The sequence below is a fragment of the Nelumbo nucifera genome, chromosome 3 (assembly GCF_055504915.1).
Source record: "Nelumbo nucifera cultivar China Antique chromosome 3, China Antique-T2T, whole genome shotgun sequence".
Classification (NCBI taxonomy): Eukaryota; Viridiplantae; Streptophyta; class Magnoliopsida; order Proteales; family Nelumbonaceae; genus Nelumbo; species Nelumbo nucifera.
This window is the reverse complement of record NC_142651.1, coordinates 35,509,793-35,526,457: the sequence shown is the minus strand read 5'-3', so window position 1 is coordinate 35,526,457 and position 16,665 is coordinate 35,509,793. Positions and strand designations below refer to the sequence as shown.

The window sequence follows — 16,665 nt, the reverse complement described above, 5'->3', positions numbered from 1 at the left end:
ATTTTTTTTCAATTTTCGTAATATCTTGTAATTCTTTTTTGCTTGAATGCTTGTAAAATGGTCCTAAATTAATATAGATGGGCTATTTACGTTACGTGGAGCCTTCATATATGCTATTAGTTTTTAAAACCACACGGTATATACAAGTAATTTACCCAAACCTCAACCTGTATAAATAATTATCCAAGAGAAAGGAAAATGTGTTAAAAGCCAAAGATAATTTTTTTTTCTTATTTGCCATACACAATGGCTATTGCTGGTTATGTGAATAAAGAAACCAAACCATAACCAATGGGCTGTTGAAGTAGGCCCAAAGAAGGTTAGTCGGATCGCTAGTATAATGTTTACAATTTGCCCGTTGCTTTGGCTTTATCATAAAGCCAAATTTTAACTTCGTATTTGCCTTCTGTTTTTCAGAACAAAAATAAATTTCACATAATTTTCTGATGATGCATTGGCATTTATGCCGAAACCCCGAAGAATCAATGCATTGCAGCAGCGTTTCATACGTAAAATGGTTTTTGACTGTTTCAGCTTTGAGCTTTCTAGTCTTCTAGATATATTTATGAAGCTTTTGTTTCTTTCTCTCTACTGGTTAAAGGTTAATCAGTAGTCAGATGCGGGGCAGCCACGTGTCAACCAATGAGGTGGAAGCGTAGTGTGGTGGTAGGACCCTTATGTCCGGAGAAGGGGAACTTTTTAATTTCATTTCGATCACTAGCCCACCAGATCAACGGAAAGGGTTCAACAGCGACTTACAGTTACGATCAAGGAGGAGCTGTAGAGCGAACGTATCGGATGAACTGACGGTAGGAAGATAGCACTATGTATTTAGTGTTACTGTATATTGGATCTAAGGTATTTTGTCGCCATTGCCGAAGTTTTAATGTTTTTTTATTGTTCAGGTTTGCCAGTGGGATTAACGAATTCTCCACTTGCTTCAACGTAACTTCAGTATTCCCTGCACAGTGATTGAAGTTTCTGAGAATTAACTTGGGCTTGGATGCAAAACAAGATTGATTTGCATCTCCCGAATTTTGGGACTGATTTATTGTAATTGTTATTCATTCTCTTTTGATTTAGCTTATATAAATCTCATTGAATTAACTGCTCAAGATGGGAATTTTTGATGGACTGCCTACTCCGCCCGAGAAAGCTGTAAGTATTCTTTTATGCTCCTAATTATATAAGCAAGCAACTTTTTATAATTTTGATTGATAGTTGTATTGTGAACATTTCTGTTGATATGATTATTAAGTTTGGTTTCATTGTTAACTGCAATTATTTGGAATGAGAAAGTCCACTTTAGAGCATGTTTGAGTTCTTAAGTTATACTCTATGGACATTTGAATAATCTTCTCTTATTTAGTATGAGAAGCAATACTCCCAATTGAGTTGGGCTCCTTCAGTAGTCCTTCACAAAAGCTAAAACACAATTTTAATAAAGGCCCGTTTGGGAGGGCTTCAATGTTGATTGAGCTGTGTGACTGAGTCGCTTTGAGGAAGTTACCAAAACTAGCTTCACTGGAAAGTCAATTTCTGATCTCAGTGTAGTGTTTTGGGGCTTTCCGGGTTTTTCACCAAACATAGCTTCATGGCTTTCTGTATGGGGCCTACCTTGCAATGCCAGAAGCTGCTATGTGAAATCCCTTCCAAATAGGCACAAAGGGTAAATTACAGATAGCCACCCTGTACTTGGGAGCTGGTAACACTTATTCCTCCGAACTTTGTTTTGTGACAACCCCTCCCCCCCTGAACTTTCCAGCACTTTACCCCTGATCTGCTAACATGCTTGACAGTGAAAGTAAAATTGCTAAATTGCCCATTTGAAATTTTATGGACTTACAGAAGCCAATATCAAAATGATGAAAATAACTATTCTAAAGTACACTTCATTTTCAAGATGTTGTCGAGCTGGTCATTCTCAAGGTGTCCTCAAGATGAATTTTGTTGAAAGAAAGTTGATAGAAACATGTGAGAGTTAGAAACTAAATAAAACTTAGTTAAAATAGCAAGATGGTCTCATAAAATCATATAAGGGTAGTTTGGGGTTTAAAATGTTTAAAGGAATATTCCACGAAGTTAATTGATGGAATGCTAATGGTGGGAGCAAAGTGCTGGAACCCAGAAGTTCACAGGGGTCATTCTCAAGGTGTCGCTACAGGGTGGCTATCTATAGTTTACCCTATTAAAAGTTATTGATTCAAATCACTTAACAGTTCCTTTTTAATTTATATATGTCCCATTGGTGAGTTATATCTATTATTTTATTGCTTTTTGATTTTCAGTATTTAAAGGAAGACCTCTTAAGAATTGATGAAAGCTGGGCAACTGCACGTTTTGATTCTTTACCTCATGTTGTCCATATTTTAACATCAAGGGATCGTGAGGGCGAAGTCCGGTACTTGAAGGAACAGAATGATATCATTGAGGAAGTAGTTGACGAAGTTGTGCATGCTTACCACAGTGGTTTTAATCAAGCAATCCAAAACTACTCGCAAGTTCGTAATAGTTTTTTCCTTTAACCTATTTATTTATTTATTTTTATAAGTTCCTTTCTTAAATTATTTTAAAATTTCCATCTCTTATAGATTCTTCTCCATTTTATTCCATTTTTATAATTGATGCTATTTATAATAAGGGAAAAAAGGTTTTGAACTCTTTTTCATGGCTATGATAAAGTGATTGTACTGGTTGTACAACAAGAGAACAAAAGGCATGATATACAAGATGGAAATATAATATGGCACTTAATCCTTTATTCTTACAGTTAATGTCAAGTAAGGAGAGATGATGAACTACCTTTTTATCCTCCATAATTACATGTTTCAATGATCTGAAGTACTTCTCTTGCATTCTTGATTTTCAATTCTCAGCCCTTAATTATGTGGAACACGTCCTTTGGAGTTTGTGATCAAGTTCCTGGACTGTCAGTATTGGGTAAATAATAAGTAATTGTATTTTTTGTGCAGTCTTATGGTGCATTTCAGAGAAATAGTATAGAACAATCTTTGAGAATAAGAAAAGACCCTACAGTCAACTATTGATTCAGTAATAACTAAGTAATTGACTGGATTCAGTGAAAACAGATATTCAGAGGATTATAACTGATTCAGTCACCAGGTTGAGTGTTTCAGTGTTGCTAGTTGTCAAAGAGTGTTGGAAGTCATTTAATAGGCTCTCTTAGTGATAATGCCATTAAATTTAACCTTGTTGGATGTTTTCTAGGCAACGTAGGCCCATAAAGATACTGGTGATACATTTAGAGATGGTTTTTGGTGATTGCCTTTGTATATTTAAGTCTGGGAGGATAAGGAGATTCTGTAAAATTTAAATTTTTCTCATGGATGAGGGAAGGGGAGTCATGTTATTATTATTATTTGATTGGAAACAGTAGCTTCATTAATAAAATATTAAAATACAATTGTCAACCCCTAAAAATAGGGTGCTGAGCCCCAAGTAATCTTTATTACAATACTGCCCAAACAAATTCCCCCTCACGGTCCCTTTTTTAGCTATCGTATCTGCTAAACCATTGGCTGATCTTCTTATCCATTTGAAGCAAGCACCAATATTCCTTGTTATATTGAGGATTTCCCGTATGGGTTGTCTATAAACCTAGGCTCCCAACTTTGCAACACATCCAGAGTACTGATTTTTTGGAGAACAACCTCCCAACAAAAAGCCCAGATTTTTGGAGCTACAGGGTGACACCAAGCCTCCTTTAAAGGGAAAATTCCTTGCAAGGTTAGCTGACTGAAGGAGGACATCAAAGAAAGAGGAACAAATGAAAACACCAGATGGGGAAGGTTTCTTCTAAATTATATTGTCCAAACAAGATTGATCTAGATAGGTCGACCCTAAAAGAGTAACTAGTTCATCCACCATTGCCACTTCTAAATTATATTGTCCAAACATGATTGATCCATATAGGTCGACCCTAAAAGAGTAACTAGTTCACATCCACCATTGCCATTTCCGACTCCCTTAGACCTTTCCTCAATCCCAATTCTCATGAATTATCAGTAAAAACTGAAGAAATAACTCTTCCTTTATTGACAGTGAATAAATAGTAGGGAACTTATCACTAAGGTGAATCTCTCCAAACCTTCCTAAAACAACACTTTGTTTCCTGCATAGGCATCAAACTTGAATTAAGGAAGGATTGAAGGTAATATACCATGAACAACTTTCCAGGGAGAACATCGAGAAGCCCTAGGGTCAACTCCCATATCCCAACCATTGCCTGCCAATCCATGTATGCTAACAATCACACTATGCCATAGTCTATCATGTTCCAATGGTAATCTCCATAACCATTTCCCCAACCATGTTGTGTTTCTTAGTCTAAGTTTCCCATTCCTTGGCCTCCTTCATCTCTACTTCTAGAAACCACCTCCCACTTTACTAGGTGATAGTATTTCATAATCTTCTCTAGCTGATTTGCCACTTTCACTGGTTTCCTAAAGGTAGATAGGAAATACATGGGTAAGTTAGCAAAGGTTGACTTAATTAGAGTTATCCTACCTCTCAGGGAAATGTAGTTTCTCTTTCAATTTGCAAGTCACTTTGTAAATCTCTCAATCATTGGATACCAAAATCTATCTATATTTAGATTTCCTCTCAGCGGTAGTCCCAAATATTGTAATGGCTATTCCCCTACTTCACACTCCAAAAGTCTAGCTAGCAGATCCACTTCTTCACTCCCTAAATCTACTCCTTCCATAAGGTTGGAGATCCTCTCAAAATTATGTACTATCCTTTTTAGGTTCCTAAGTTCTGCTTTCGCCTCACAAAACATAATAATATCATCTGCAAACTGTAGATGTATAACCACCATTTTCTCTCTTCCAACTCTCCAGCCTCTGAGCATATTATTAGATTTTACCCTTATGATATCATTTCACTCAAAACATCGGCTACCAAGGTAAAAAGGAAGGAGACAAAGGATCTCCTTGTCTAAGGCCCCTTTTAGCAGGAAAGAAATCTCTTTCTACTCCATTTACCAAGATTGAGAAGTGACACGAAGAAATGTACCCCTTCACCCATATACACCATCTTGCTCCAAAACCACTATGCTTGAGAATATCCATCAAAAAATCCCAGTGTACCATGTCATATTCCTTTTCTAAATCCAACTTACAGACCAGCCCCTTTGCTTCTCCCTTCTTCTAAACTCTACAAATTCATTAACAATGAGAAATTGATCCGTTATTTGTCCACCAAAAACAAAGGCCTCTTCATTTGGAGATATCATCAAAGGGAGGACATTTTTTATTCTTAGGGCCAACGCCTTTGAAATGATTTTGTACATGCTTCCCACCAGACTTATAGGCCTAAAGTCCTTTGGCTGAATTGCATCCACTTTCTTTGGTATCAAAGAAATGAAAGTTGCAGTCAGTGAGATATAATCTAGATAATAATGGGTTGGGTTAGCATTCAGTGATATAGAGATGAGTATTTTTGATTTCTAGAGTGAACTGTTGTTCTAATAGATTCCTATTTCAACCGACTTAATTTAATGAAGTTGGGAGGGGGAGTTTTGAGAAGCAAGCTTTACTTGGATAGCTTTTTTCTAAATAGGCTTTCCTTTAAAGTATAATTTTGTATAGGTGGCTGTGGATATTGTTTTGCTATGTATACATTTGGAATTTGGTTTTTTAATAATTGTAAGTTACCAGACTTGAATGTGGCTGGATCTGATCTGAATCCAACTCAATTACTGGTCAAAAAGATCCATTGGTTGTCAGTGGCGTTGGCTTTGTAGCCAACGATAGAGTTAGAGAAGAGGGGATACAAGAGTTGCAAGTGGCAAGGGGAATGTGGTGGTGATCAAGAATACAAAGTCCATAGTGGTTGTCCTCACTAGTGATGCTTATATTATCAATGATTGAGTTAGGATTTCAAAATGTGCCTTAAATCATTTTAAATCCAATGGAAGTCAAGGGAATAGTCTTGAGGCAGGATTGCTGGTTTACTTGGCTGGTTTTGGGATTGCAGGGGTGGGATTGTGCTGTTTCAGTTTAGACTTTGGAGAGGCTTGATAGCATGCTGATATTTGTGCCTAGGCTGGATAGGGAAGTCCGTTTGTGTTGTTCTTAAAATTGATATAGGACAGGATGAAGATGACCATAGGTTCATGAAGAATAGAGGCAATGGATCCTTCACATTAATATGAGGAAGTTGGGATCGATAAAAGGAATTTTGAGGCACAAGGGTATTAAGGTTTATGAGAGACATTTTAAAAGAAGAAAGTTGACCTTTTCTTTGCTTGCAGCTTCGATGGGAGTGGTAAATACCTTGAACTAGTTTGAAGATTACATGAAGTTGAATGGTGAGAGGTGTTTTGTAAATGTATTTCCTAACTAGGTAAACTAAAAAATGGATAGTCTGGGCTCTGGAGAAGTATAGGACTCACCCTATGTCGAAGGAGCTAGAAGGGGCTGAAGATCAACTTGTTGAGGAAGGCAAGAGTTGGAAAAAATAGGGGGAGGGTGGAAGTGGAACTTCTGAGGATGTGGCTCCAAACATTAGGTATGTATCAATGTGGCTATTAGATTTAATTGCTGACTACAAGGCCAAAATGGTCAAGCTTCTCAGTTTAAGCTTAATGGGAAGTGAAGACAAGGTAGAGGAAATATTTAGAAGACTAGAAGATTGGGGGGAGGAGGCAGTTCAATGGGAGAAATAAGAGTGGAGGGGGCTTTGCTTAAGGAATAAATATGTAGAAGTTAGCATTGTTGGGCAGATAATAGAGATGAAAAGGCTAGGGGTAAGAAGAAAGGCAGTTGATTCATTAGTTAGGATTCTTTAGCATCTAAGGCGACGAGAGGATCTTTCAACTGCATCATAGGGAGGGTATAGACAGAAGGCAACTGATCTAACCAATGTTTTCAACTCATCACCCAACTAGGAATCTAGGTCCATTTACCCCTAAACTGCTTCTCTAGAAAATTTGTTGTTCGAGTCAACAAACTGGTGATCCAGATGTTTGAATGGCCAAACTGTTTGACCCAATCAGTGGGTCACGGGTTACACATTGGACCTCTTTTCTAACCATAAAATGTCCTTCATTTTCCCGTAACTTTTGTCCAAGTCCTAAAATCCTAATCCATCTAAGCCCTTTACTTTTTTTCTCTCCATTTCTTTGTACTTTTAAACATTCCCATCATTAATAAAATAATTCTTATTTGTTACACTTAATTTTGTCTAACATGATGAATATATAATATTAGAGATGTGCCCATTTTTTTACAAAGTTTTTGCAGCTCTGTTTGTTTTCTCCATTTATTTTAATATTTTTATTATGTACCCATTTGATTCAGATGGTTGAACTACTGACTTGCCACTTGAAGGGAAAACTGGTTTTGTTTTTGGTTATCTTTTTTGAAATATTGGGAATAACCATGGTTTAAGTGCCTGTAGAGAGTTGCATGCAAGAGGTTATAGGAATAGGAATGGAAGAGATGACGATGGAGATCGAAGGCTTTTCTTTGGCATCTAGATGGAGGAGACACTTAAATGTTAAAATGGAAAGTTTTGAGATCGAGGAAACCAGGACAAGAGGCATGCCAACTTTAAAGAGCAAAGAATTGAAGATGATGACATTGCTGCTGATAGGATATTCTATCCCATGGTTTCAAGGATTTCTAGATGGTGCTTCTTATACAAAAAGGGATGTAGAATTGAAAGGAAATACCAATGTGCCAGGAAGGAGGTATGTTGTAGAAACTAGGAAGAAAGAAAAACAACAAGGGGAGTCATTGTAGATAAAATGTGTACATAATGTAGTTTATTTATGTTTTATCTTATGTGTCCTATGGTAATATGGTAGAATGAGTTGTATGATATTCTTTATTTCTTTATTTTGTAATTGTACAATGTATCAAGGGCAATATTGTAAATGTACATAAAATTGCTCTCTTAATAAAAAATACTCTTTCTCTTTCTTGTTTGTGTCTTGCCATGGAATCCTAGGTTTACATTGTATTAGAGCAGGTGTATGTTGGGGATCCATTGAATCAACTATAGAGAATTGAAGTTAAACTACGTGTGACTACTCTACACTCGAGAAGACCTAGGTCATGTGCAACATCTTTTTTGTGAATCTCTTTTACTATTCATTGAGGGATTTTTAGTAAGGTATATCATCATTTTTTTGTGGATTTGTGACTTTTAAGGGGTGATATTTCCCTGACTTGGATGAGCTGAAAGACAAGAATTTTTGGTGTTCAATTTGAATTTTGTGTTCTCTCTCATTTTGTGGAATACTGACTTAAGTATCTAGATTCCAGGTCATTTTTATATGAGAAAGAAAGCCTGGTTTGGAAGGTCAATTGGGACATGTTTTAGTCCATATCTCTAAAGTCATATTAGCTTTTCTTGGTAGAGCCCTTCTTTCTAGCCAGTCCCCATCTTTCCTTTGGGGAAGCAGACCATCTGCTTTTTTTCTTGTTGAGAAAGTTTAGGCAAGGGTATTTTTAGTCTTTACCTCTTCTCTTTGTACTCCTTTTGTATTTGGGTGCCCAAGTAGGGACCTCTTTGTGATTTCTTGTTTCAAAATATAAAATGCTTTTTGAGGGTGTGAACAATAACAAGAACACACCTTTCGATACATTCCTCTCTTCTTCTCCTTTCTCTCTTTCTTTCTTCCTTTCTCATACAAACCCTAGATTTACAATACTAGTTGACAACTTGGTATCAAAGCAAGGTTAAGGCACTTGGGAATACCTTTCTTGTTGACTCTCTTGCACGAGATGAACTGCTGACGTCAGACCGCTACCGGATGACGTCAGTAGTCTGTACAGGTGTAAGCGGCAATACATGAATAATATATGGTTTGATTCGCCCTGATTTTAGAAGATTTTTGGTATGGCTCTTGTCTTCGTTCGAAGCTTCTATGATTTTTAATAGATTTTTCAAGTAGAAAATCACAAAAAATCCAGATCTGATGTCAAGCCTTATACACTTTGTTTAATCAGTTTTTCTGCTGCAAAACCTAGACCATTCAGGTCGTTTTTTACCTTGGGAGCAACGGGAAGTGGTCTCGTATTTTTTTAAGCCCTAGACAATTTTTGGGAGATTTTCTTCTCCCTTTATTTTGGTGCCAACTTAGTTTTTTGGCCCTTTTTTGCTTCTTAACCGTGTGGTGGCCTAGTTTCTTGGGTCGTTAGCTGTAGTTAAGTATTTGGGGCCCCTTTTGGTTGACGCGAAAGTGTTTTGATAGATTATGGAATCATCTGAGGATGTACAGATGGTTCCAGTGTGTTCCCAGGAAGTGTAGACATTTCCGGTGGTATGATAACCACTGTTAAACTTGATGAAACCAACTTTTTAGAGTGGTCCCAATCTGCTAAACTTACCATCACTGGGATTTGTCACAGGAAAAGAGGTGAAGCCAAATAGATGTAAATCAGTCCTCAAATATTAGGTGTAAATTTGAAGATTAGAGGGAAAAAAAAAGAAGAGAAGTAAGAGCAGCAGTACAAGAGAAGAAGATGGCGAAAAGAGAAGGAAGAAGAAGAAGGTTCGAATTATCTTTCCTTTCTCCTCTAATCCTTTTTTATTAAGAATTAATGTTAGAGTAATGACAAGTATGCCCTTAAGTGGGCGGCCAGCTAGGCAGTAACATAAAGAGATTAAACAAAAAGAAATAACAGGCCCATTAAGAGAGGCCCATTAGCCAACAAGAAAAGAAAAGATATTACAAGAGAAGATACTAGGACCCATTCGGCCCAATCTCTTTACACTCCCCCTCAAGCTGAGCATAGATGTCAATCATGCCTAGCTTGCTTATATAGTGTGTCATTTTCCCTCTTGGAACTCCCTTGGTCAAGATATCTGCCAATTGTTCGTCTGATGTGATGAATGACAAATAAACTTCTCCTGAGGAAACTCTTTCCCTTATAAAAATTGCCCACAATCCTGTTCAACATGATTGTACAAAGCATATTGAGGTGGACAGACACTTTATTAGAGGAAAAATTGCTAGTGGAGAGATTTGCCTTCCTTTTGTAAGATCGGAAGACCAACTTGCCGATTGCCTCACTAAAGGTGTTCACCACCCAAAGTTTGCTAAGAACCTTGCCAAGCTGGGCATGATTGACATATACGCTCAGCTTGAGGGGGAGTGTTGAGAAAGTTTAGGCAAGGGTGTTTTTAGTCTTTACCTCTTCTCTTTGTACTCTTTTTGTATTTGGGTGCCCAAGTAGGGACCTCTTTGTAATTTCTTGTTTCAAAATATAAAATGCTTTTTGAGGGTGTGAACAGTAACAAGAACACACCATTCGATACATTCCTCTCTTCTTCTCCTTTCTCTCTTTCTTTCTTCCTTTCTCATACAAACCCTAGATTTACCATACTAGTTGACAACTAGTATTAGTTGAATCTCTAATATTCCTGCCATTAATCTTCCTTTCTTTCTTCCTTTCTTCCTTCCCCAAAGAATTCCATAAGCACCACATACCTTCCTTTGCGATTCTTCTTTTTTCTGCTAGATACCTCCTGCCATTAATCTTAGTTGAATCTCTGCAGTCGAACTTCCCACTCACCTGAATAGCATCCTCCATGAAAGTCTGAAACCATCCCAAGGTTTCTTCCCCTACAAAGAAGACCATGTCCAAATTAATTTCTATGATTTTTAAAGCTTTCTTTCCCTTCTCCCTGAAGCTTTCAAATAGGAACTGCTTTGCTTTAACCCTTAGAGATCTTCTCTAAACCGCAGCCTGCCGAAACTTCCCTTCCTCATGCTTTTTTTTTATTTTATTTTTTCATGAGATTTTCTTTTTAACATCATGTTTTCATATTCTCCACCATATTTTATCAAATGATACAGACCTTAAGCTTGTACCCTAGTTTCCTAGAGAACCCAATTGAGTAGGAGGATCAAGGAGTGCCTTAACCTTTCAACAAGCTGACAGATGCAACCATTTTCCTATCTTGTCCATTCAACTTTTAATATAAATAAATAAATAAATAAATATATATATATATATATATATTGCGTTGGATTGACATTAGATCAACCCTAACAACCTTGGAGTTTTCTTGCTTCTCTCTTCTCTGTCTCTCTCTCTAAGGTTAACAAGTAAGGCTAGGGTGGGTTAAGTGGAGTGCTAATTCTGTAGCCGATGCCTTGGCCAAGCAGGGGGTGGTGAGAGGTTCTTTGTTTTGCGGACAACTGTAACGGAGATGGGACATTTTGGGGTGAGATAAGAGGTTTTATCTCTCACGAACTTTGATTTGAACTATTATCTGTTATACTTACTAATATTTGCTCTTATTAATAAAATCTTGAGGTCATTAATAAAAGCTGTTAGAGTTAGCCGAATAAGGGTAGATTAGTCAACTCACCTTGGTTAAGTTATGAGCTTATGTGGCAGTCTTATTAGAGGTTCTCTGTCCCATACTTAAGTAGGGGCAGTTTAGTCCTTGTACATTTAATTAGAAGCCTAATCACTATTAAGAGGTCGACTGATAGGGTTTAGCTATCAGGTTCGACAGTTCTTTCATCTTCTTCTTCTTCTCTTCTTGTTCTTGTTCTCCTTCTCTTTCTTCTTCTCCTTACTGGTTCGTTCTACTGTAGCAACAGTAGAAACATGGTATCAGAGCGTGACAACTTCAGTTCGTGACCTGTTTCAGTTCGTGACAACTTCAGTTCGTGCTTCAGTTCTCTCCTTTTTCTTCTCTGGGCTGTCAATGGAGAAAAGTGGTTCGTCCCAGGCCTGAAACATCACAGCTCTTCTTTTTTCTGGTGCACAGAACATCCTTTCCTAAGAAAACAACTTCAGCAGTGAATGGTTGGCTGAAGCTCTCAAACGAAGGTTGGTTATCTTTCCTCTGTGTGCTGTTGGTATTTCTGGGTTGAAAATCTTCAAGAACTTGAGAGGACTGATCAGAACCTAGAGAACTAGGTTGGTTGTTGCCCTGGTTCTTGGAAAAATTCCAAGAACAGGCTGTGTTTACAGTGACCAAATGGTGTAAGGGCTGCTACTGTAGGTGGCCGAATGGTGCAAGGTGTAATGCAATGGTACTAGTTGAGTTTTTGTTGGTCTTGTGGTGCCCTCTTAAAAGCGTTAAAGCAGGTCTGTATTGTGTGTGACAGCTATGGCTGTGTGGTGGTGCTTGTGATGCACAAACTCTGTTGAGTAGTTGTAAGAGAGCTTGCATGTGGTTAGTAAGTGCTGAATTAATGTTGGTGTAGTCTGTGTTTTTTTTTGTGAAATCAGTAGTGGTGTGCATAAGAACAAAGGCGTTGTATCTATCATTGTGTTTAGGGACTGTTGTAGGTTCTGGAACGTCAAACTCTTGACAACAGCACTTAATTGGTGATTGGGAATTCAGATTAGAGGCAGCATTGAAAGAGTATCATGGCAGCAATGGGAGATGGCTGTAGTGATCAGAAACCTAGTGTGGTGGTTTCCTCTGACTATCTAGGTGTACAGATGACCTCAATTAAACTGAATGGTGAGAACTATGTTCCATGGGCCAAGTCGGTGGAAGTTTTTCTCAAGGCAAAGAGAAAAGTGAAGCATGTGAAAGAAGATAAACCACCGGCTGACTCTCCAGGGTTTGATGATTGGGAACAGGAGGATGCTCAAATCATGACATGGCTATGGAACAGTATGGAACCCAAAATAAGTGCCAACTTCATGTTCTTAGATACAACTAAGGACATATGGGAACATGCCAAGAAGCTGTATTCTGGGCAAGATAATACTACAAGGGTATATCAGCTCTATCAGGAGTACTTTGGTCTGCAACAAGGAAATAAAACCCTAGAAGAGTACTATGCCAGTATGAAGAACCTCAGAAATGAGCTCAATGTCTATCATCCTCTCACTCCAGATGTTAAGGTTCAGCAACAACAGAGGGAACAACTAGATGTCACAAGGTTCTTAGTGGGGTTGAAATCAGAGTATGAACCAGTTAGGGCCCAAATATTGGGGGGCTCTACCCTTCCTACACTTGAGGAAGTGTTTGCTCGGCTTCGCAGGATTTCTTTGGGACAGACAGAGAATCCCACACAGTCTGATAGATCAGCTTTTGTGACAGCCAGAGGAGGTGGACGTGGTACGAAAGGGGGAGGACATGCCTCTCGAGGAGGTCGTGGTGGTTCCATATTTGGTCGTGGTGGTGGTCGTGACTCAGGGGGAGGCCGTGGCAAAGAAAAAGGCAGCTCTACAAGGAAGTGTACCCACTGTGGCAGGGAAGGACATTCCGTAAATTTCTGTTATGATCTTCATGGCCGCCCTCCCTCTAAATGGGCCAATCATGTTGTTGCTGGTGGGGTTGATGTCAGTGATAATCAACAGGTAGACTTAACTCCTTCCACATCTACATCTGTTTCCGGAAGGGAGATGGTGAGTGTACCGCGTGATGAGTATGAGCGGTTCCTTCAGTCCACTTCACAGCACACTACTGCTACTCTTGCCCACTCAGGTATAGCTTGCCTGTCATCTAAAACCTCTCATTGGATTATTGACTCTAGAGCCTCTGATCACATGACCGGGACTCCAGGTGTGTTCTCTTCTCTCTTTGAAACTTCCACATCTCAAACTGTTACCCTTGCTAATGGTTCCTCCTCTCCCATCTGTGGTGTTGGCAATGTTGACATGGCTTCTCTTTCTTTATCATCTGTTCTATATGTCCCTAAGTTTCCATTCAATCTTATGTCTGTTAGTAAATTAACCAAGACTCTTAACTGCTCTGTTACTTTTTTCCCTTCCTCTTGTGTTTTTCAGGATCTCAGGACGGGGAAGAAGATTGGTGGGGGGCATGAAGCTGGTGATTTGTATTACCTTGACGGTGGTGAATCGTCAGTTGCACTTCAGATTTCACTCACTCCTCTATAGTGGCATTGTCGACTGGGACATCCTTCTCTCAAGGCACTCAAGATACTAGTTCCGTCTTTGAGTCATTTGTCAGTGTTACAGTGTGAGTCGTGTTAGTTTGGGAAACATCGTCGTGTTTCCTTCAGTCCTAGAGTTGAAAGTGATATGTTGAGTCCTTTTGCTTTGGTTCATTTAGATGTTTGGGGCCCGATCAAAATAGAGTCTTATAATGGTTACAAGTATTTTGTCACTTTTATTGATGATTGTTCAAGGATGACATGGATTTATTTAATGAAAGAAAGGAGTGAATTATTTTCCATTTTTCAAAAATTCCATGCTGAAATACGTACACAATTTGGTGTTCCAATCAAAGTTCTTCGTTCAGATAATGGTCGTGAATATTTTCTAACTTCCTTTCAACAGTATTTAGAACAGCATGGCATCATTCATCAAACTTCTTGTGCATCTACTCCTTAACAAAATGGGGTGGTTGAACGGAAGAACCGTCATCTCCTTGAAACAGCTCGGTCTATTCTTCATCATATGAGTGTTCTTAAACGGTTTTGGAGTGATGCTGTACTTATTGCGTGTTTCCTCATTAATCGGATGCCCTCCTTTATTCTTCATGGTCGGTCTCCCTTCTCTATCTTGTTCCCCGCCTTGTCTCCCTTTCCATTAATACCTCGTATCTTTGGCTGTGTGTGTTTTGTTCACAATCTGAGTCCTGGAATAGACAAGTTGGATGCACGCTCAATTAAGTGTGTCTTTCTTGGCTACTCTCGGACTCAAAAAGGGTACAAGTGTTACAATGCCATTACTCGGAAGTGCTATGTCTGTCCTGATGTCACATTTTTTGAGTCTGTTCCCTTCTTCTCAGGAACTGAAGCATCTTCGTCTCCACCTTTACTTCCTCTTCCTCTTTCGGTCAGTGATCCCGTTCCGGGTGTTCCTGTTGGAGTTGACTCGTCACCTCATCTAGTGCAGATCCCTACTGAACGACCACCAATTCGGCAAGTGTATACACGTCAAACGACACCGGCCCCTCTTCCAGCTTCTACCTTGTCCGCGGATCCTGTCGTTGCTTCTGTTGCTGAACCCTCAGGACTTGACCTACCTATTGCTTTACAGAAAGGTAAACGTAGTTCTACTCTCCATCCCATTTCCAATTTTGTTTCAGTATCTCGCCTTTCCGCCTCACATCACCAGTTTGCTTCACTATTGTCATCTATTTCCATACCTAACAATGTCCAAGAGGCTCTTAGTTCACCTGGGTGGAGGCAGGCAATGGAGGAGGAACTCTCTGCTCTTCAGCATACTCACACGTGGGAGCTCACTACTCTTCCTCCTAGTAAGCATGTTGTGGGTTGTAAATGGGTGTATACTGTTAAATACTTGCCAGATGGTAGTGTGAAGCGTCTGAAAGCCAGACTTGTTGCTAAAGGGTATTCACAGTTGTATGGAGTGGACTATATGGAGACCTTCTCTCCAGTGGCTAAGATTAGCTTTGTCCGTGTGTTAATTTCCCTGGCAGTTATGTATGATTGGCCCTTATTTCAACTTGACATAAAAAATGCCTTCCTTCATGGTGACCTTATAGAGGAGGTATATATGGAGCAACCGCCTGGGTTTGTTGCTCAGGGGGAGGCTGGTAAGGTGTGTAGATTGAAAAAGGCAATTTATGGGTTGAAACAATCGCCTCGTGCTTGGTTTGGGAAGTTTTGTGAAGTGGTGAAGAATTTTGGAATGAAACAATGCCAGGTTGATCACTTAGTGTTCAGCTCTGACTCAGAAGCTGGAAAGATTTTATTAGTGGTCTTTGTGGATGATATTGTCATAACTGGCAGTGACAAATTGGGGATCGACAAACTCAAGGTCTTTCTGCAAAATCATTTTCAAACAAAAGACCTTGGGACATTGAAGTATTTCTTGGGTATAGAAGTTGCTAGATCAAGACAAGGTGTAAACCTGTGCCAAAGAAAATATGTTCTCGATCTATTGGACAAAACATGACTGTTAGGTGCAAAACCGGCTGAGACTCCTGTGGAACCAAATGTTAAGTTGAACAGTGATACAGGGGAAATATTTGATGATCTTGGAAGGTATAGACGACTTGTGGGGAAGCTGAACTATTTGACTATCACGAGACCAGACATCTCCTTTGCAGTCAGTGTGGTGAGCCAATTTATGCAGAACCCTTGTATATCTCACTGGGATGCAGTTAGAATTGTAAGATATTTGAAGGGAGCTCCGGGCTGTGGGCTATTGTATAAACCAGGAGGAAAACTTGAAGTAGTTGGGTACACGGATGCAGATTGGGCGGGCTCTGTGTCTGATAGAAGATCTACTACAGGTTATTGCACATTTCTTGGAGGAAATCTTGTGACGTGGAAGAGTAAAAAGCAGACGGTTGTGGCTAGAAGCAGTGCTGAAGCCGAGTACAGATCCATGGCTCACACTACATGTGAATTAGTGTGGTTGAGGAATCTTCTACAAGAAATCGGGTTCCACATGGATAAACCTATGAAGTTGTACTGTGACAATCAAGCTGCGCTCCATATCTCAACCAACCCTGTTTTTCTTGAGAGAACAAAGCACATAGAGATTGATTGCCACTTTGTGAGGGAGAAGGTTCTTACTGGAGAGATAAGCACAGAACATGTAAACTCAGGTGATCAATGGGCAGATTTGTTTACAAAAGCCTTAAGCTCAGGGAGAGTGAACTATATATGTAACAAGCTGGGATTATATGACATATATTCTCCAGCTTGAGGGGGAGTGTTAGAGTTAGCCGAATAATGGTAGATTAGTCAATTTACCTTGGTTAAGTTATGAG

The 16,665-nt window shown here is 39.1% G+C and overlaps 1 protein-coding gene across 4 annotated transcripts in view; it reads left to right on the top strand.

Moving 5' to 3' along the window:
* The first annotated feature begins 444 nt into the window (after positions 1-444).
* The window catches only part of LOC104592889 (exocyst complex component SEC8-like), a 186,147-nt gene continuing 169,926 nt past the window's right edge, over positions 445-16,665 (top strand). The window contains exons 1-4 of one of the 4 annotated variants that reach the window (XM_010252442.3): positions 466-809; positions 906-945; positions 1,084-1,158; positions 2,381-2,501. In XM_010252442.3, the coding sequence (XP_010250744.1) occupies positions 1,130-1,158; positions 2,381-2,501 (150 nt within the window). In that variant the 5' untranslated portion in view covers positions 466-809; positions 906-945; positions 1,084-1,129. Of the gene's footprint in view, positions 810-905; positions 1,159-2,288; positions 2,502-7,425; positions 7,718-16,665 lie in introns of those variants that run through there. The other 3 variants (XM_010252424.3, XM_088901519.1, XM_019197134.2) reach the window with 3 other exon arrangements.